The 21,677-nt window shown below is 43.4% G+C and overlaps 1 protein-coding gene across 3 annotated transcripts in view; it reads right to left on the bottom strand.

Annotated features, from left to right (window-relative positions):
* Window positions 1–319: 319 nt before the first annotated feature.
* The window catches only part of RHBDL2 (rhomboid like 2), a 43,320-nt gene continuing 21,962 nt past the window's right edge, over window positions 320–21,677 (bottom strand). For all 3 annotated transcript variants that reach the window (XM_056560591.1, XM_056560592.1, XM_056560593.1), the window contains 4 exons: window positions 17,324–17,424; window positions 14,300–14,360; window positions 6,637–6,698; window positions 320–1,120 (listed from right to left, as the gene is read on the bottom strand). In XM_056560591.1, the coding sequence (XP_056416566.1) occupies window positions 941–1,120; window positions 6,637–6,698; window positions 14,300–14,360; window positions 17,324–17,424 (404 nt within the window). In that variant the 3' untranslated portion in view covers window positions 320–940. The remainder of the gene's footprint in view (window positions 1,121–6,636; window positions 6,699–14,299; window positions 14,361–17,323; window positions 17,425–21,677) is intronic.

Here is a 21,677-nt window from a genome sequence, read left to right as displayed (position 1 = left end):
ACTGTTACATCTTTCTGACTCAGTAAAGCTGCCGTTGTTCCGTAACTTGGCGTCAGAGTCAAGTGCCTAGCCCAGGATCCAGCGGTATTCCTTCGGGTGGTGTAGAGGATAAACTACGCCCTGGCATCACAAACACAAGGGGTTAATGCCATCTGCCCCTAGGGTAATTCCATCTGCCCTCATCACACCCTCACCACATTATGCTCTACATAAATATATTTAACTATGTTTAAAATGAGGTGAATTAAGTTTTCCTCTCTGTGTCTTGGAAGTAACATGGAAAACCCAACACAGTTTCTATTGTAATAAAGAAATTTACAGAATGCCTGCTTCCATTGATAGCTAACACAAAGTATAAAACTAAGCTCTTATATAAAAATAAGCACAACCTGAAAATGGATGCACCAATAACATCATCTTTGCAATGAAAAGTGGTATAATAGCCACAATAAAACAGAAGGCAGATATCAGTATACCAGCTGGGCTCAAAGGCATTATGGCAGCGATAAGATCAGGATTGCTGGCACCACCAACAGGATAATACATGAGTTTATATGTAAACACTATTGACCATTAAATATTCTAAATGTTTAGATATCAGTGAAAAGTACAAAATATATATAGTTATTATACATATGTCTAGTATTTTATATCAAAGCACTTTATGGAACTTAACCAAAGGTCTTTGCATTATCTAAAATAAACACTGAGATCCTACGATTTCCTTTACAGGTAAACATGGCATTGAGGTATAAAGAAGTCCTGCTGAATGTTGCCGAAGTCTTAAAAGAATAAGGCAGCTGTCTTCAGGTACGACACTTGGATCAGGGTAGGTTGGAGGGGCACTTTTTCACTTTGGCTCAAAAGCTTTAAAGTTCTTACAATCTGAAATGTTTGGGGGTAAAACATATGGTGGTCTTCTGCTGGGATGGGATAAGAGTTAGGATGCTGGAGACAAGAATATATTGAAAAATACTGCAAAAGTCAGGAAAGCGACATATGCAGCAATGCAGATCCAGAACCTTGGGTCCTTTATTAGGTTTTTGTCAAAGCAGCTGAAAACTGTGTATCCTATAGACATTCCTGCAAGCCCTCCTGCGAAGTGTGCCACGAATGAGACCTAGATGTGAAAATCAAAAGTTAATGCTAAGTAAGCAATTCTTTAATGTACTGCAGCCTTCATATATAGTACCGCTTGTATTACATTTGACATTTATATTTGGATTTAGCTTTTTGCAAAGTGGAAAGAAATATCCCACAAATGCCAAGACTACAAAACCAAAAGAAAGCAAAGCAAAGAAAAAGCAAAAAAACTATTATATTATAAAAATTTAATATTAAAATTTACTGAATTAAATAGGATACAACAGACAAATGAAAACCATTTAAAACTTAAACAAATGCCAAGGTCACTTCTCTGTGTGAATCGAAAGTCATGTCAGAAGGATATGTTTGGATGGCAAAAAAAAAAAAATATATATGTCCAAATATATCCTGTGATGTCTCGATACATTTGTACATACCATACATGTACTGCGTGTTCTTTTATCATTCTTTACAGATCAATGGGTTGCTTAGGCTGCAATGTTTATCAGTACAGTAAAACATATTTTCATATTTTTTACAATAAAAGTTTTCTTTGTGAAAGTGGTAGACATGTGTAAATAGGCCATACAAGTTCATATGTTTTTTAAATACAGCTCAGTGTATGTGTTTCTTTAAATACAAAACATTTAAATGTATACCTTAACTCTTAGGCTCTGTCCACACTACTGTCAAGGGAACACTTTTGTTTAGAGCCTTCATAGATAATTCCATGAAAGAAAATTAAGTTTTTACCGCCATCATGGCTTCCATTGGGCCCACTTATGAACACCATCTGTGCCTGATGGACCCTATAGGGATCCATCTGATTCCAGCGTGATGTCTTTTGTTTTCATGGAAAGAATAGCGTAGTAGACATGTGCAATTCGGTTCGGCACGAATGTCTAAATTACCGAATTTTACCCTTTTCGTGCATTCGGACCGATCCAAATGCACGAAAACATATTTTGAACATTCCCGAATAGCCACGATAATACGAATAGCAAAGTAACGAATACATTCATTATTTCCCGACCATATGCTGTAAATAACGAATGCATTCGTTATCCGTAAACGAACGTGAAGAATTCATTCTGATAACAAAGATAATAAAAAGGATACAGATAGTTTAATTTTTCGGATACATTCGGTATTCGGGTACATTCGGTAAATCTTTTTATTCTTTTTTTGGACTTTAGCGATCCTAAAAAATTATGGAGATACCTTTTTTAGAAAAATTTCGTAGGGTATCATAAAAAAATCATAATAAAAAAGATACAGTGGTGATGGAAAAAATTGTATCTAATGAAATGTATCATTTTTATTATGAAATGTTTATTCATTTTTAAACAGGGATCAATTTATGTGAGCGGGTAAAGCACTAAAAATGTAGCCGACAATAGTAAAAATGTACTGTGTGCGTGTTTTTCACTTTTTTTTTTTAAAACATTTTTTAGGTAGTACTACTACTCCCAGCATGGAACACACTCTTCCATGATGGGAGTAGTAGTTACCTGTACTAATTGACAGATCGCAGGGGTCCCTTGCGATCCTCTTGTATAATGTATAGATGCGGCGGCTGCTCTTCTATGGTCCCCTGCACTCACGTATATGTACACATATTCATATTTCCCGCAGAGCTGTGATTGGCCAGATGGTTCCAGCCAATCACAGCTCTCTGTGAGAAATAGGAATATGAATATACGGCCGTGCAGGGGACCATAGGAGAACGGCTGCTGCATCCATACATTATACAGGAGGATCACAGCGGGTGTCAGGAGTGATACCCGCAGTGATCTTCCCTTTACTACAAGTACTACTACTCCCAACATGGAGTACACTCTGCTCCATGCTGGGAACTGTAGTACCTGCATTAATAGACAGATCACAGCGGGTGTCAGAAGTTACACTCGCTGCCATATGTCTATTAATGCAGGTACTACAGCTCCCAGCATGGAGCAGAGTGTGCTCCATGTTGGGAGTATTAGTACCTGCAGTAAGGGACAGATCCCAGGGATGTCACTTCTTCTGACACCCGCTGCGATCGTCCTTATGTGAATGTCTGGATCAGCTGTTCTCAGGGCTACAGAGCCGGGAGAACAGCTGACGCTGAGCCGTAGGTATACATCGTATATCTACTGCCCAGCAAGAACTTAGTGAGCCTGCAATGTGTATACAGTATACACATTGCTGGCTCACTTAACCTCTTGCTGAGCTGTGCGCTATGCGCAAGCCCAGCAAGGGAAGAGTTAACTTACACTGCTGGACAGTGTAGGTTAACCCTTTGGGCGGTATACACTTTATACAGCTATATATAGATAGCTGTATACAGAAGACGAAGTTCAGCTTACTTCCCTCGAGTCCCGGGCGGGGTTCGTGTAGCTCCGCCCCCTAGTGATGACGTCATTAGGGGCGGAGCTGCAGAAGGGAACAAGGCTTGTTAATCTGAAGCTCTGTTCACATTGTACGTTTTGTATAATGTGAACAGACTCTTCTGGCAGTGTCTACCCAGACAGGGAGACTCCAGCTGTTGCTAAACTACAACTCCCAGCATGCCCAGACAGCCTTTGCTGGGAGTTGTAGTTTTGCACCAATTGGTGGCTCCCTGTTTGGGTAGACATTGCATCATGGGTGCTCTCCCCAGCGGACAGCGCCAAAAATGTCATAACCAATTTTTTGTGTTTTTTTCTTCTCGTTTCAGATCCGTGTATGCAGAGGATTACTGCAGATTCGATGGATTACGGCGGATTATTTATTTTTCCCTTTAATAAAATGGTTAACGAGGGCTGTGGGGGAGTGTTTTTTTTTAATGAAATAATTTTTCCAATGTGTTGTTTTTTTTTTTTGTTTTTTTTTATTGAATTTTCAGGGTTAGTAGTGGAAGCTGTCTTATTGATGGAATCCATTACTAGGCCAGGGCTTAGTGCTAGCCCCAAAAACAGCTAGCTCTAACCCCCAATTATTACCCCGGTACCCACCGCCACAGGGGTGCCGGGAAGAGCCGGTACCAACAGGCCCGGAGCGTCAAAATGGCGCTCTTGGGCCTAGGCGGTAACAGGCTGGCGTTATTTAGGCTGGGGAGGGCCAGTAACAATGGTCCTCGCCCACCCTGGTAACGTCAGGCTGTTGCTGTTTGGTTGGTATCTGGCTGAGAATGAAAATACGGGGAACCCTATGCGTTTTATTTTTTTTATTTAAATAAAAAAAAAACGCATAGGGTTCCCCGTATTTTCATTCTCAGCACAATACCAACCAAACAGCAACAGCCTGACGTTACCAGGGTGGGCGAGGACCATTGTTACTGGCCCTCCCCAGCCTAAATAACGCCAGCCTGTTACCGCCTAGGTCCAGGAGTGCCATTTTTGACGCTCCGGGCCTGTTGGTACCGGCTCTTCCCGACACCCCTGTGGCGGTGGGTACCGGGGTAATAATTGGGGGCTAGCGCTAGCTGTTTTTGGAGCTAGCACTAAGCCCTGGCCTAGTAATGGATTCCGTCAATAAGACAGCTTCCGCTACTAACCCTGAAAATTCAATAAAAATTTAAAAAAACACAACACATTGGAAAAATTATTTTATAAAAAAAAAACACTCCCCCACAGCCCTCGTTAACCATTTTATTAAAGGGAAAAAAATTATCCGCCGTAATCCATCGAATCCGCAGTAATCCTCTGCATACACGGATCTGAAACGAGAAAAAAAAAAACACAAATTGGTTATGACATTTTTGGCGCTGTCCGCTGGGGAGAGCACCCATGATGCAATGTCTACCCAAACAGGGAGCCACCAATTGGTGCAAAACTACAACTCCCAGCATGCCCAGACAGCCTTTGGCTGTCTGGGCATGCTGGGAGTTGTAGTTTAGCAACAGCTGGAGTCTCCCTGTCTGGGTAGACACTGCCAGAAGGGTCTGTTCACATTATACAAAACGTACAATGTGAACAGAGCTTCAGATTAACTAGCCTTGTTCCCTTCTGTAGCTCCGCCCCTAATGACGTCATCACTAGGGGGCGGAGCTACACGAACCCGGCCCGGGACTCCAGGGAAGTAAGCTGGACTTCGTCTTCTGTATACACTGTATACAGCTATCTATAGATAGCTGTATAAAGTGTATACCGCCCAAAGGGTTAACCTACACTGTCCAGCAGTGTAAGTTAACTCTTCCCTTGCTGGGCTTGCGCATAGCGCACAGCTCAGCAAGAGGTTGAGTGAGCCAGCAATGTGTATACTGTATACACATTGCAGGCTCACTGTAAGTTCTTGCTGGGCAGTAGATATACGATGTATACCTACGGCTCAGCGTCAGCTGTTCTCCCGGCTCTGTAGCCCTGAGAACAGCTGATCCCGACATTCACATAAGGACCATCGCCTGCGGGTGTCAGAAGAAGTGACATCCCTGGGATATGTCCCTTACTGCAGGTACTAATACTCCCAACATGGAGCACACTCTGCTCCATGCTGGGAGCTGTAGTACCTGCATTAATAGACATATGGCAGCGAGTGTAACTTCTGACACCGGCTGCGATCTGTCTATTAATGCAGGTACTACAGCTCCCAGCATGGAGCAGAGTGTACTCCATGTTGGGAGTGGTAGTACTTGTAGTAAAGGAAAGATCACTGCGGGTATCACTCCTGGCACCCCATCACTCCTGACAGCCGCTGCGATCCTCCAGTATAATGTATGGATGCTGCGGCCGCTCTCCTATGGTCCCCTGCACGGCCGTATATATACACATATTCCTATTTCTCACAGAGAGCTGTGATTGGCTGGAACCATCTGGCCAATCACAGCTCTACGGGAAATATGAATATGTGTACATATACGTGAGTGCAGGGGACCATAGAAGAGCAGCCGCCGCATCTATACATTATACAAGAGGATTGCAAGGGACCCCTGCGATCTGTCAATTAGTACAGGTAACTACTACTCCCATCATGGAAGAGTGTGTTCCATGCTGGGAGCAGTAGTACTACCTAAAAATGTTTTTTTTTTTAAAGTGAAAAACACGCACACACTACATTTTCATTATTGTCGGCTACATTTTCAGTGCTTTACCCACTCACATAAATTGATCCCTGTTTAAAAATGAATAAACATTTCATAATAAAAAATATACATTTCGTTAGATACAATTTTTTCCATCACCACTGTATCTTTTTTATTATGATTTTTTTATGATACTCTGCGAAATTTTTATAAAAAAGGTATTTCCATAATTTATTATGATCGCTAAAGTCCAAAAAGACTAAAAAGATTTACCGAATGTACCTGAAAAAAACAACCCGAATACCCAAATACCGAATGTATCCGAAAAATCTAAACGAAAATATTGCCAAACCGAAATTTTTTTCCAAAACGAAAAAACGAAACGAAATTAAACGAAAAATTTTCTAGTGCACAAGTCTATAGCGTAGAATGCTGTACTGCTTCTTCCCATCATACATGATGCCTCTGGCTGTAGTGTGGACAGAGGCTTAGCCCAAACCATGGTGTGTATGAAACAAGTGAACTGTGAAATATAGACCTGACCTTATTGAGAAAAAATAAACTTTTACCTGTGGTCCAGCCACTTTAGAAATGTATCTTCTGTAGAGGGCAAATCCAACATCAGTCCCAACTGTACAACAGAGAGGAAGTCACATTTAAGGATTTAACTAAAGACAAGCAATAAAAAAATAAAAAAAGCCATATAATGTCACTGATTCCAATACTGCTGATGAGCATTCAGTCCCCTCTGTGGTGTTGCACATGTAGGACAATTTATTGTGGCCAACCATTAATTTGAAAGTGCAGTAGTAGTGCTGTTATTTCCATTGCTCAAATCATAAACCGGTGTGAAGTAAACTACGATAAACACTACCATTGTTCAGTACAGGCCATACATGGTAAAAAATCTTCTACAGTATAGCAACCTGACTTGGGAATTGACATATTTAATTATCATAGTAAGAAACAATTTCCATGGTGCTTGACACCACGGGCATCTGTCATGCCAAGTAGGGAATCCATTGCAAAAAGAATTGAATACCACCCCTGGAAACTCCACTTAATTACTTAAAGGGGTTGTGCGCTGCCCTGACTTTCGGAGCTCTGCTAACAGCGTCCGGAAGTTCATTACCCCGAACGCTGTGTGCGGGCTTCCGTGTTCGCGGGCGCCGGGCGTGACGTCACACCCGGCCCCTCGCAACGCCTCGCCCACCCCCGTGTGACGTCACGCCCGCCCCCTCGTGACGTCATGAGGGGGCGGGCGAGACGTCGCGAGGGGCCGGGCGTGACGTCACATGGGGGTGGGCAAACACGGAAGCACGCACACAGCGTTCGGAGTAATGAACTTCCGGACGCTGTGAGCGGAGCTCCGAAAGTCAGGGCAGCTCACAACCCCTTGAAAGGGAACCAAGCATCAGATGTTACCATATATAACTTTTATAGCTTTTTTTGTGTGTATATTTGTAGCACAGTGCGATGCTTTGCGGCTTTTTTATTTACACTTTTCTGTTTCAAAGTGCGTATGGACCAGCTGCTTAGGTTAGTCTTTTGCAGTGGTAATGAATTTATCAACAGTGGGGGGCATTTATCAATGTTTGCTTATGTATTCCTTTTTTTAGTTTTTTTTTTCTTACAATTTTTTTGCTTATGTGCGACGTATTTATCAACTGGTTTCAGCCTGTTGATAAATTTCTTTCACTTAAGCAATTTTTTTTTTTTTTTACTTTGGTATTGGTTTTGTCTGCTCCATGTCTAAGCTGGAGTAAATTTAGTAGGTTTTTTAATGCCCTGCGACTTTTTTGCGACTGCCGCACTTCATAAATTTCTGACCACTGCAAGTCAAAATCGTTTTTCTACAAAAAAAAAAAGCGGGGAAAAAAATGTGCTTTTCTCGCTGTCAGAACAAAAAGTCGCATGGAAAATCGTGCAGGCGCAACTGCGACAATTTAGCGACAAAATTAGAAGAAAAAAAATTGACTAAAGCCGTTGATAAATGCCCCCCTAGTGACTTTTTAAAAATGTCAACATTTTTTGTTCAGACACCTCCTAAAAGTCTCAAAAGTACACCAACCCAGATATGGCTAAGCTTTTTGGTGTGTGAGTGTAAAAAATTCCCAAAATTTAACCAGAGTAAACCAGAGAACGCGTGAAATATCAGGACATGTGTACCTGCACAAAACTTTATTAAAGGGGGTACTCATATGTCCCAGGGAATTTCGCATCCCGCCGCGGGTTGCGAAACCGGACGCCTGCTGAAATCAGTACCGGGACCCCCACATGTCGACGATCACCGCAGATCGTCCACGAAATCGCGCGGGCGATCTGCGGTCATTCCGGTCATTCGGGTCAATACTGTCACCGCCCCAGCAACGCTGCTATTGGCCGGCGATCGTCCAGCCAATAGCAGAGCGGCAGAGGAGGGGTTAACGGCTCCTTCCCGCTGCTGTACCCGCTCTCTGCATTCAATCAGCGGGTGCCGCAGTGAGGAGAAGCCGTGGATCCCCCCTCGGAGCCGGAGCTCCCTCAGGAGCCGTTACAATAGGGAGAGCAGTGTATAGGGACAGGTAGGAGTAATAAAGTTACAAAAGTGTAAAAAAAAAAAAAAAAGAAGAAAAAAAAGTACCCCCCTAATAGGTCCCCAAGGGTCCTATTAGGGTCTGATCCCTGACCCCGGGTCCTATTAGGGGTTCAGGGAGCTGCATGCACCATCCCCCCTTGTTTTTTTTTTTGTTTTTTTGTCCGCAGCGTTTTTTGTTTCCCCCCCCCCCCCCCCCCGACCCCCTAATAGGTCCCCCAGGGTCCTAATAGGTTATGATCCCTTACCCCGGGTCCTATTAGGGGTTCAGGGAGCTGCGTGCACCACCCTTTTTTTTTTTTTTGGCCGCAGCGTTCCCCCCCCAATTATAACACTCCGTTACATGAAGTAGTACACCAAGCACCACATACACACTTCCCCGCCCCCCCCCCCCCCCCCCACACACACACACACCCTCCCCCCTACATTTTTATGTTCTTCATCGCCCTCCTCATCATCTAGCAGTGATGATGAGTCCCCTGTACGGCGGCGGAGACGCCGCCAGGCGAGGCCACGCACCCCCCATGAGAGTGGCCCAGTGGCCGACACTAGTACGAGTGGCAATGCCGCTCGTAATAGGAGTCCAGCCCCCCAGACAAGTGCACCGGAGCCCCCTTCCGATGACCCTGTCTGGAGCCCCCATAGGATTATCAGCCACGGATTCCTGAGTTTGTTGACGACTCAGGAATCCGGATTGACCATGCTGGCTTCACTGATCTGGACTTTTTAAAGTTTTTTTTTCAGTGACAGCCTGGTCAATCTAATGGTGGAGCAAACGAAATTGTATGCCCAGCAGTTCATTGCCCACCACCCCAATTCCTTTTTGGCCAGGCCCAATGAATGGCGCGCCATTGATGCATCAGAAATGAGGAAATTTTGGGGCCTCACGCTGCATATGGGCCTGGACAAAAAAACCAAGTGCTCGTCATTACTGGAGTGGGGACGTCCTCTACCAGACCCCGCTTTACAGTATGGCGATGACACGGAGGCGGTTCAAGGCCATTCGGAAATGCCTGCATTATGCAGATAATGCAGTATGTCTGCCCCAAGTTGATCCCGCCCATGACCGGCTTTACAAAGCGAGGCCGGTCATCGATCACTTTGGGACCAAATTTTTGGAGGCCTGCATACTGCTCAAAGACCTCTTGGTAGATGAGTCTCTCATCAGTTTTAAGGGGAGACTCCTCTTCCGCCAGTATATTCCCTCGAAGCGGGCGCGGTATGGCGTGAAGCTCTATAAACTCTGCGAGAGTACCTCCGGGTACACTTGCAAGTTTAGAGTATATGAGGGACGAGATTCCCGTATTGAACCCCCAGAATGTCCCCCCACTCTGGGTGTTAGCGGGAAACTCATTTGGGACCTGGTGCACCCATTGCTGGATAAGGGTTTCCACGTATACGTGGATAACTTTTATACCAGCATCCCTCTGTTCAAATCCCTTTCGGCCAGATCCACGTCCGCTTGTGGGACCGTGCGGAAAAACCAGAGAGGCCTCCCTCTAAATTTGGTCAAGATGCCTATTCCCAAGGGTGAGTCCCGTGCCCAGACCCATGATAACCTGTTGTTGGTGAAGTATAAGGATAAGAAGGATGTCCTTATACTCACCACTATTCATGGGAATGGCAGCACCCCTGTCCCTGTGCGAGGTACCGTGGGACCGGTCCTCAAACCCGATTGTATTCTGGACTACAATCGGTATATGGGGGGAGTTGATCTCTCAGATCAAGTCCTTAAGCCATACAACGCCATGCGGAAAACACGGGCATGGTACAAAAAAGTTGCGGTCTACATGGTACAGGTTGCCATGTACAACGCTTTTGTACTATCCCAGTACGCTGGCAACACAGGGACATTCCTCCAGTACCAAGAAGAAGTCCTAAGGTTCCTGATCTTTGGCTACCGGGAAAGATCAGGCCGGACTTCCCAAGGGTCTGGAGTTATGGGGGCCAGGATCGTCCCCGGCCAGCACATTCCAGGTGTGATTTTCCCCCCAATGGAAAGAAGGGACGAACCCAGAAAAAATGCAGAATATGTTTGAGGAAAGGGATGCGCAAGGAGACTACATATCAATGCGACACTTGCCCAGATAATCCGGGCCTCTGCATAGGCTGCTTCAGGGAGTATCAAACTTCCATGGAGCCCTAAATTTTCCCTTTTCATTTGAATTTTCCATAATTTGACCAATGTACCAAGTCCAATTCCAAAATTTAACCCCCATAAAATCACTAACTTGCCCCAAAAAAACTGAAAAAAAAACCAAAACCTGATAAGACCTCTGGGGGTGCGCATTTGAGGCAACAGGTTAGGGACGGCCACACACATCACATTCCCAGAATGATAACTCAGAGCATAGGGTTTGGGGCGGGCATATTTTTTTTTTAGTTTTGGCTATGCTCTGGGTCATCATTCTGGGAACATATCTTGTTTTATTATGTTTTTCTGGCCCACTGTACCCCATATTACGGGCCTCTGTACCCCACCTGTCTACCCCAGTTACGGCTCGTTGTCCCCCATAGTGTTCCCCTATTTTAGGGCTCAGTGCTCCCCCCATTAGCGCTCCTTGAGGGGGGGGTCCAACATCCTGGCTCCATTTCAAGCTCAAGGTCCCTGACTGCGCTCCCACTCAAGCAAGACCTGTTGTGCACCCGCCAAGCCTAAATCATCAAAAAATAAGGTATGTCCTTACTCCAAAGAAATGTATTCACAAATTGTGGGGTGTCTTTTCTGCTATTAACCCTTGTAAAAATGTAAAATTTGGGGGGGAAACACACACTTTAGTGAAAAAAAAAGTTTTTTACATATGCAAAAGTGGTGAACCCCCTGTGGGGTATTAAGGCTTACTTTACCCCTTGTTGCATTCCTCAAGGGGTCTAGTTTCCAAAATGGTATAGTATGTGGGGGGTATTTTGCTGTCCTGGTACCATAGGGGCTTCCTAAATGCGACATGTACCCCCCATTTCAGCAAAGTTTGCAAATGTGACTCCTTCTCTTCTGAGCATTGTGGCGCTCCTGCAGTGCACTTGACATCCACTTATGGGGTACCTCCATACTCAGAAGAGATGAGGTTACAAATTTTGGGGGGTCTTTTCTACTATTAACCCTTGCAAAAATGTGAAATTTGTGGGGAAACCCACATTTTAGTGAAAAAAAATAATATTTTTTTACATATGCAAAAGTCGTGAAACCCCTGTGGGGTATTAAGGTTCACTTTACCCCTTGTTACGTTCCCCAAGGGGTCTAGTTTCCAAAATATAATGCCATGTGTTTTTTTTGTTTGTTTTTTTTGCTGTCTTGGCACCATAGGGGCTTCCTAAATGCTGCATGCCCCCAGAGCAAAATTTGCTTCCAAAAAGCCAAATGTGACTGCTCCTCTTCTGAGACCTGTAGTGCGCCAGCAGAGCACTTTTCACCCTCATATGGGGTGTTTTCTGAATTGGGAGAAATTGGGCTTCCAATTTTGGGGGGTATTTTCTGCTTTAACTCTTTGTAAAAATGTAAAATTTTTGGGAAACCAAGCATTTTCGGTAACATTTTTTTTTTTGTTGCATATGCAAAAGTCGTCAAACCCCTGTGGGGTATTAAGGTTCACTTTACCCCTTGTTACATTCCCCAAGGGGTCTAGTTTCCAAAATATGCCATGTGGGATTTTCTTTGCTGTCCTGTCACCATAGGGGCTTCCTAAATGCGGCATGCCCCCAGAGTAAAATTTGCTTCCAAAAAGCCAAATGTGACTACTCCTCTTCTGAGACCTGTAGTGCGCCAGCAGAGCACTTTTCACCCCCACATGGAGTGTTTTCTGAATCGGGAGAAATTGGGCTTCAAATTTTGGGGGGTATTTTTTGCTTTCACCCTTTGTAAAAATGTTACATTTTGGGGAAAACAAGCATTTTATGTAAAACATTTTTTTTTATTTTTACATTTGCAAAAGTCATGAAACACCTGTGGGGTATTAAGGCTCACTTTATTCCTTGTTATGTTCCCCGAGGGGTCTAGTTTCCAAAATGGTATGCCATGTGGTTTTTTTTTTTTTTTTTTTTTTTGCTGTTTTGGCACCCCAAAGGTGACATGCCCCCCAAAAACCATTTCAGAAAAATGTTCTCTCCAAAATCCCCTTTTCGCTCCTTCCCTTCTGAGCCCTCTACTGCGCTCGCTGAACAATTTACATAGACATATGAGGTATGTGCTTACTCGAGAGAAATTGGGCTACAAACACCAGTAAAAATGTTCTCCTTTTACCCCGTGCAAAAATTCAAAGATTGGTTCTAAAAGAACATGCAAATGTAAAAAATTAAGATTTTGAATTTTCTCCTTCACTTTGCTGCTATTCCTGTGAAACACCTAAAGGGTTAAAACACTTACTGAATGTTATTTTGAATACTTTGGGGGTGCAGTTTTTATAATGGGGTATTTCTAATATGAAGACCCTTCAAATCCACTTCAAAACTGAACTGGTCATTGAAAAATAGTGAGTTTGAAAATTTTGTGAAAAATTTGAAAATTGCTGCTGAACTTTGAAGCCCTCTGGTGTCTCCCAAAAGTAAAAACTTGTCAATTTTATGATGCAAACATAAAGTAGACATATTGTAAATGTAATACAAAAAAAATGTATTTTGAATATCCATTTTCCTTACAAGCAGAGAGCTTCAAAGTTAGAAAAATGCAAAATTTTCATTTTTTTCATCAAATTTTGGGATTTTTTACCATGAAAGGATGCAAGTTGCCACAAAATTTTACCTCTATGTTAAAGTAGAATATGTCACGAAAAAACTATCTCGGAATCAGAATGATAACTAAAAGAGTTATTAATGTTTAAAGTGACAGTGGTCAGATGTGCAAAAAACGCTCTGGTCCTAAGGTGTAAAATGGCCTGGTCCTTAAGGGGTTAAATGCCCTGTGACCATTAAAGGAGTACTCTAGTCCAGAGTATTCCTGCTCCGTCCTGCCCGGGCTGCAAAATAAATGAAAATGAATAATCACTCACCTCCCTGGGTTCCCGCGGAGCGTTACTACAGCTGATCGGTCCTCCGGTCCATCCTCTTCATACTTCCAGGTGTAACCAAGCGTCACATGGCGCTCAGCCTATCCCCGGCCGCCGCGGTGTTCCGCCTCGGCCGGCAATAGGCTGAGCGCCATGTGACGCTTTGTTACACCCGGAAGCATGAAGAGGATGACAAAAGGTGAGTGATGATTCATTTTCATTTATTTTGCAGCCCGGGCAGGACGGAGCAGGAATACTCTGGACTAGAGTACTCCTTTTAATAAAATTGGTGCACCTAATACATTAGCAGCACACAAAATAAAGATGCACAAAAAGGCTTCATCTATACCTGCAAAGATAAATTCCCCCTGATAGTTTTTGCATAGAAGCTTTCCTATATGGAGCCAAATATAGACTAAGATAGTAGGTGTGCATCTGAAACCTTTGGCTGAAAAACCTAATTCCCTATAATAATCATAAACATGACATTGCTAGTAGATGGTAAAGATTTTCCCACAGCAACCAATCACAGTTCAGCCAACAAACTCTGGTAAAGTGAAAGCTGAGCTGTGATTGGTTGTTATAGGAATATCGCTCCACTTTTTCTCTCACACAGTCTGATAAATTTGGGCCAACGTGTCAGACCAGCTAGCTCACATGTACATTGTTCGAGCTTACCTATTAAAACAATTGAAAATATTCTAAAAATTCCAAACAATGGCACCATATCCTTGAAGTTCTGTGGAAAACAAAACAAAACATTTTCTTTATGCTCTCCACACCATCAGACATTATGTATGTTTCGAGTCACCAACAACACCAAACATTCTTCTAGAAATCGATTAGGTCTACAAATTTCTCAATGCAGAATTTAAAATGAAAGCAGTAGGGTTGCTCGCGAATATTCGCAATTCAAATTTTAATCGCGAATATCGCGAATATAGCACTATATATTTGTAATTATGAATATTTGTTTTTTTTCCGCATATTCGCATATATAGAGTCCTCCCTTATTTAATGGTATAGGGAACTGTGACTAGTGCATTAACTCTGTGCTTTTTTACCCATTGAAACTGATAGGCCCATTGTGGTCTATGGGGATCTCACGGCGTGTGAAACAGTAAGATAAGCAGGACTGTCTTGGCAGCACAGTGGATGGGAGACCACCACGGGCACGAGTCCTGGGGTGGGACAGAGTGTTACAGTGTTGTGGTTTAACTTTACTTTCCTGGAAAAGCTGCTGAGTTGCCCATTGAAACCAACCAGATTGTTTCCTTCATTTTTCACAAGGCCTCTGCAAAATGAAAGAAGCGATCTGATTGGTTGCTATGGGCAACTCAGCAGCTTTTTCTGGAAAAGTTTCTGAGCTGTCCATAGCAACCAGATTGCTTCCTTCATTTTTCAGAGGTCTTTTCAAAAATGAAAGAAGCAATCTGATTGGTTGCTATGGACAACTGCACAACTCTTCCTCTACACTGGTTTTGATGAATCTCCCCCATAGAGGGAGATTTATCAAAACCTGTCCAGAGGAAAAGTTTTTGAGTTGCCCATAGCAACCAATCAGATTCAGAGGCCTTTTCAAAAATGAAGGAAGCAATCTGATTGGTTGCTATGGGCAATTCAGAAACCTTTCCTCTGGACAGGTTTTGATAAATCTCCCTCTATGGGGGGAGATTCATCAAAACCAGTGTAGAGGAAGAGTTGTGCAGTTGCCCATAGCAACCAATCAGATTATTTCTTTCATTTTGCAGAAGCCTTGTGAAAAATGAAAGAAGCAATCTGATTCTGCTATGGGCAACTCAGCTGCTTTTCCAGTAAAGTAAAGTTAAACTATAACACTCTTTCCCACCCCAGGACTTGAACCTGTGGTGGTCTCCCATTCCACTGTGCTGCCAAGACTGTCCTGCTTATCTTACTGTTTTACATGCCGTGAGATCCCCATAGACCACAATGGGCCTACTGGTTTCAATGGGCAAAAATTCACAGAGTTAATGCACCAGTCACAGTGCACTATACCATTAAAGAAGGGAGAGCTCAATATTCGTGAATATGTGCATATATTTTCGCATATGCGCCAAAGAAATGAATATAATGAATATGCGAATTTTGCAAATATATGATGAATATTCGTCAATATATTTGCGAAATATCGCAAATTCGAATGTGGCCTATGCCGCTCATCACTAGAAAGCAGTAGTTTGATGGCTTTGGGTAGATAAGGATGTTAGGGGGATTTCTTTATGTTGGTGTCAGGTTTCTTTTTCATGTGCAAAAATTTGCTTTTTTTTTCATTTTTGTGCCACTCCCATCACTTTCTATAAAAGTTAGCGAAGCTCTGCAGAAGCGCATCCTCCCAAGAGTCAACAGATTTAATTTAAAGGGGTACTCCGGTGGAAAACTTTTTTTTTTAAATCAACTGGTGCCAGAAAGTTAAACAGATTTGTAAATTACTTCTATTAAAAAATCTCAATCCTTCCAGTACGTATTAGCTGCTGAATACTACTGAAGAAATTATTTTCTTTTTGGAACACAGAGCTCTCTGCTGACATCACGAGCACAGTGCTCTCTGCTGACATCTCTGTCCAGAGCTTTTAAGAACTGTCCAGAGTAGGAGAAAATCCCCATAGCAAGCATATGCTGCTCTGGTCAGTTCCTAAAATGGACAGAGATGTCAGCAGAGAGCGCTGTGTTGTAACAAAAAATAATTTCCTCTGCAGTATTCAGCAGCTAATAAGTACTGGAAGGATTAAGATTTTTTAATAGAAGTAATTTACAAATCTGTTTAACTTTCTGGCACCAGTTGATTTAAAGGAGTACTCCAGTAAAATACAATGCATCCCATATCCAAAGGATAGGGGATAAGTTACAGATCACAGGGGGTCTAATTACTCCCAACCCACGATCTCCTGCTTGGCACCGTGGCAGTCCACAGGAAGGGGGCATGCTGACTCCCGCATGAAGCTGCAGTCAACACACTCCCTCCATGTATCCCTATGGGATATATGGAGGGGGCGTGTCGGTTGCCACTTCATGTGGACTGCCAGGGTGCCGTGTATGAGATTGGTGGGGTTCCAGTGGTCGGACCCCCTGCGATCTATAACTTATCGCCTAACCTTTGGATAGGGGATAAGTTGTATTTAACTACAGTACTCCTTTAAAAACTGCTAGATATTGGTGTAAATTATAGAAAAATCTACATTGTGTGGCGCACAGATAAAGATTTGTTTATAAATATGCCAATGTATTGTAAAAAAAAAAGCACATACTCTATATTAAATTGGCTGGTTTAAAAGTAAAAAAGCAGCTAAAACACCTACTTTGGATCATACCATGTTCTCTTATTTTTTGCCTTATCTCCTGAACTAAAATAACGTAGATATAGACTAGACAGTAATTCAAAGAATATGCTTATACATCAACGGTTGTTAGAAAGTGTTAGAGTGCTGCATTTACAAGCATACATTTACTTGCAGTGTATTTTAGTAAACCAGTTGGTAATGTAGGGCAGTAGAAAATCATTATGCACTTATAACAAATTGGATCAGACTTGATGTTTCGATTCATCCAATGGACTTTTTTAGTTGGCAACCACAATGCCAGGTTTTTAGTAGTATGGCAACACAATAACAACAAATAAAATGAGTATGCAGTAAATGTATAGAGCAATACAATACTCAATGATAAAAAATTATACAAACTTACCACTATGACATTCATGAAGTAACCTCCAATTAAAGCATACACTCCCCCAGAGGCCCCTACCAGAGCAAGGCGTGGATCAAAGATGGAACTAGCCAGAGAACCTAGATATAAAAACAAAAATCTTCATACACTGGTACAGTGAAATTGGGCACAATGCATAATATATCGAGGTGTATGACGACAATTTCTCTACAGCTAGAGATAGAGAAATTAGTTGCTATTCCCTCACCCACTCTAGACCAATAGGGATATTAACAGGTACATTATGACCAACCCTTAAAGAGAATCTGACAGCCAGTTCACCCGCATTAAACCCACTATACTGGGTTATAGCGCAGGTGAAAAGCTGTAAAATTTAGGGTTTACTCACTGAAATCCATTGGTTAGGTACTGGGTTATGCTTGTAAATAGTTTTTTTGCCCCTAAAACAGAGCACTCACCTGCAGCCTTCATTAGCATAAATATGAAGGGGTGGTCTGACAGGGGAATATGGAGGAGACAGGAGAGCTTGGCAGCCAGCTCCCCACCTCCAATGCGTGGTGGGGCGCATTAGGAATAAAACTATTTATAAGCATAACGCAGCCCCTAACCAAGAGATTTCAATGAGTAACCCCTCCTCATTTTACAGCTCTTCACCCACACTATAAGCCAGTATTCTTGGTTTAGTGCAGGTGAACTAGCTGTCAGATTCTCTTTAAGGGTGCATTCCCACACGGCGTATTTTGCTGCGTATTTGCTGCGGCGTATTTTCCTTCCCATTGACTTCAACAGGGAAAATAAAATACGCAGCAGCAAATATGCAGCAAATACGCCATGTGGGAACATACCCTTAACCACAATTATATACAACCAAGGGCAATTCAAAACAATGGTTCGAATGCAATATGTAGCTGCAAGTGCTCCACATTATACTAATATCAGTGGCGTTGCGACCGGGGTGCGGGGGTGCGGCCCGCACCGGGTGACACCATCCTGTGTGTGTCTGTCTTACTCTATCTCTGTTTGTGTGTGTCTGTCTGTCTGTCTGTGTGGGTGTGTGTGTGACTGTGTGTGTGTGTGACTCTGTGTGTGTGTGACTCTGTGTGTGTGTGACTCTGTGTGTGTTTGTGTGTGACTGTGTGTGTGTGTGTGACTGTGTGTGTGTGTGACTTGATGTGTGTGTGTGTGACACTCTGTGTGTGTGTGTGTGACTGTGTGTGTGTGACTCTGTCTGTGTGTGACTGTGTGTGTGTGACTCTGTCTGTGTGTGACTGTGTGTGACCCTGTGTGTGTGTGTGTGTGTGAATCTCTGTCTGTGAGTGTGTGTCTCTGTGTGTGTGTTTGTGTGTCTGTCTGTCGCTATCTCTGTCTGTGTCTGGCTCTCTGTCTGTATGTGACTGTGTGTGACTCTCTGTCTGTGTGTGACTCTGTGTGTGTGTGACTGTGTGTGACTCTGTCTGTGTGTCTCTCTGACTGTGTGTGTCTCTCTCTATCTATCTGTGTGTGTCTCTGTGTTGTGTTGTGTGTGTGTGTGTTTTTGTGTGGGGGGAGGGGGGGTTTGTTTGAACCAGCGATCTAATGTGGGGAGACATTGACCTATTGTGGGGAACATGCAAGGGAACCTGCGGCCTAATGGGGGGGGGGGGGGGGAAACTACTACCAAATATGGGGGGGAAACTACTACCAAATATGGGGAGTCACTGCTACCTAATGTTGGGAAAACTGCTACCTAATGTGCGAAAGCTGCTACCTAATGTGGGGAATCTGTGCTACCTAATGTGGGGAAACTGCTACCTAATGTGTGGAATCTGTGCTACCTAATGTGGGGAATCAGTGCTACTTAATGTGGGGAAATTACTACCTAATGGGGGGTAACTGGTACCAAATGTGGGGAATCTATGCTAACTAATGTGGGGAAACTGCTACCTACCTAATGTGGGGGAACTGCTGCCTACCTAATGCTCCCCCCCCCCCTGACAGTAGCACCCTCATCATCCACCAGCAAACCCCCCAAGCAGCAGCACCACCATCAGCAGATCCTGATGGTGGATGATGGGGGTGTTCCTGACAGGAGGATGATGGGGGTGATACTGCCAGGGTGGATGGCCAGTAGCACCCTCATCATCCTCCAGCAACACCCCCCAGTACTAGCACCCCCATCATCCACTAGCAACACCACCAGATTTATATTCAGAGGGTACAGTATGTGGCAGATTTATATTCAGAGGGTACAGTACGTGGCAGATTTATATTCAGAGGGTACAGTATGTGTTGGTATTATATTCAGAATGTACAGTGTGCGGTAGTATTATATTCAGTGGGTATGGAAGGTTTATAATCAAAGAGTGTAGTGTATAGTAGTATTATATTTAGAGGATACAGTGTCTGGCAGGTTTATAATAATACTTGTTTTCATATACAGTGACCCCTCGTCCTACGATGGCCCCGACATATGATCAAATCGACATACGATGGCCTCTCAGAGGCCATCTCATGTCGATGTCAGCATCGACTAACGATGCTTTTTAATGTCGGGGCCATCGCATTAAGTGCTATCCGGCAGCGCAAAATGCTTAAGCTGCTGCCGGATAGCAGCTTAATGTTCCCCATGTGGTGCGGTGAGTATTACTTACCCCTCCACGATGCTTCGGGGTGCCCTCCGGGTCCAGCGCTGTTCCTCCGGTGTCTTCTCGGCCCTCTCCGGTGACGTCACTACGCTGTTGCGCACGCCGTCCCGTCATCCAATAGGAACGGCGTATGCAGCGGCGTAATGACGTCGCTACGCAGGCCCAGTAAGGCCTTGCGGAAGACAGCAGAGGACCGGAGAAGACAGCAGAGGACTGGAGAAAACCAGGAGAGCCCAGCGGAGGCCCGGGGTCACCATCGGGAGCATCGGGACGCGGTCCGGAGCGGCGGGGACCAGTGAGTACAGCTTCCTATACTTAACATTGCACGAATCCATAAACATACGATGGATTCGACAAACGATGGCTCGTTTGGAACGAATTACCATCGTATGTTGAGGGACCACTGTAGAGGTTGAGAATGCGCTGACAGTGAGGAGACGTCAGGGCGTCACATTCTACAGACTGAAGTTTTAGCTGGACCAGGCGGTATGTACCATCTGAATTAGATAAGGAAAGACTATAGAGAAGACGTAACCTGTAGTCACGGATATCATTGTGTATTCTCCTCTCTATGTCCTATCAGAGCTGTAGTCGCTTGTTAGTTCTACAGTTATGATGAGTGAAACTACAACTCCCAGCATAACCTTACCACTGCATAAAGGGGTACTCTACGGAAAACATTTTTTTTAATCAACTGGTGCTACAAAGTTAAACAGATTTATAAATTACATCTACATAAAAATCTTAATCCTTCCAGTACTTATTAGCTGCTGTATAAGCAATTCACAGGAAGTTCTTTTCTTTTTTAATTTATTTTCTGTCTGACCACAGTGCTCTGTGCTGACACCTCTGTCCATGTCAAGAACTGTCTATAGTAGGAGCAAATCTCCATTGCAAACCTATCCTGCTCTGGACAGTTCCTAACATGGACAGACAGAGCACTGTGGACAGACTGGAAAGAACTACACAACTTCCTGTGGAGAATACAACAGCTTATAAGTACTGTAAGGATTAAGATTTTAAATAGAAGTAATTTAAAAATCTGTTTAACTTTCTGGCACCAGTTGATATAAAAGTAAATGTTTTCCAGTGAAGTACCACTTTAAGTAATTCTGGGAGCTGTATATTTAAATGGTGAAAACTTCTTTAACACTTTCCCATTCTGTGGCAACTGGTATATCTGATTATTATACTGGAATTTCTCACAATGAGCTACAACAGTGGTGTCTGTCACAACAGGCTAAAAACTTACTGGGGGGAGGGGGGAGGTATGGGGGTAACACCATTTCCTACCGCACCGGGTGACACCAACCCTAGCAACGCCACTGCGAATATGCGGCCCAATATGTACTCCAATATACACAATTTCACAAAGAAGAGAGGGCCGACACAGTGCTAATCATAAAAAATATGTACTTTATTAATATGCATTAAAAGACCTGATTATGTAATATAAAATTTCACATAGAAGGTAGAATCTCAGCTGATTGGAGAAAAAGCACGTCACTCCAGAAGGTCCACATCACAAAAAGTCACATACATAATATTAAAATGACTGTTCCTCATATTGCAATATTCCCATGTGGAAAATGTGACTATTTATAAGGTGCAACCAAGGAAGAGCAGATACATACCACTTGTTAGTAATACAATACACAGAGGACCGCTGGAGAGACGCCACTACAACGTACGTTTCGGGATGTCCTTGGTCCTGGGGGTGGCATCCTCCCCACAGAAGGTGCATTTTC

Source organism: Hyla sarda, chromosome 2, assembly GCF_029499605.1.
Source record: "Hyla sarda isolate aHylSar1 chromosome 2, aHylSar1.hap1, whole genome shotgun sequence".
Lineage (NCBI taxonomy): Eukaryota > Metazoa > Chordata > Amphibia > Anura > Hylidae > Hyla > Hyla sarda.
The sequence above is the reverse complement of the archived record's forward strand: the minus strand, read 5'-3'. Positions and strand labels throughout refer to the sequence as shown.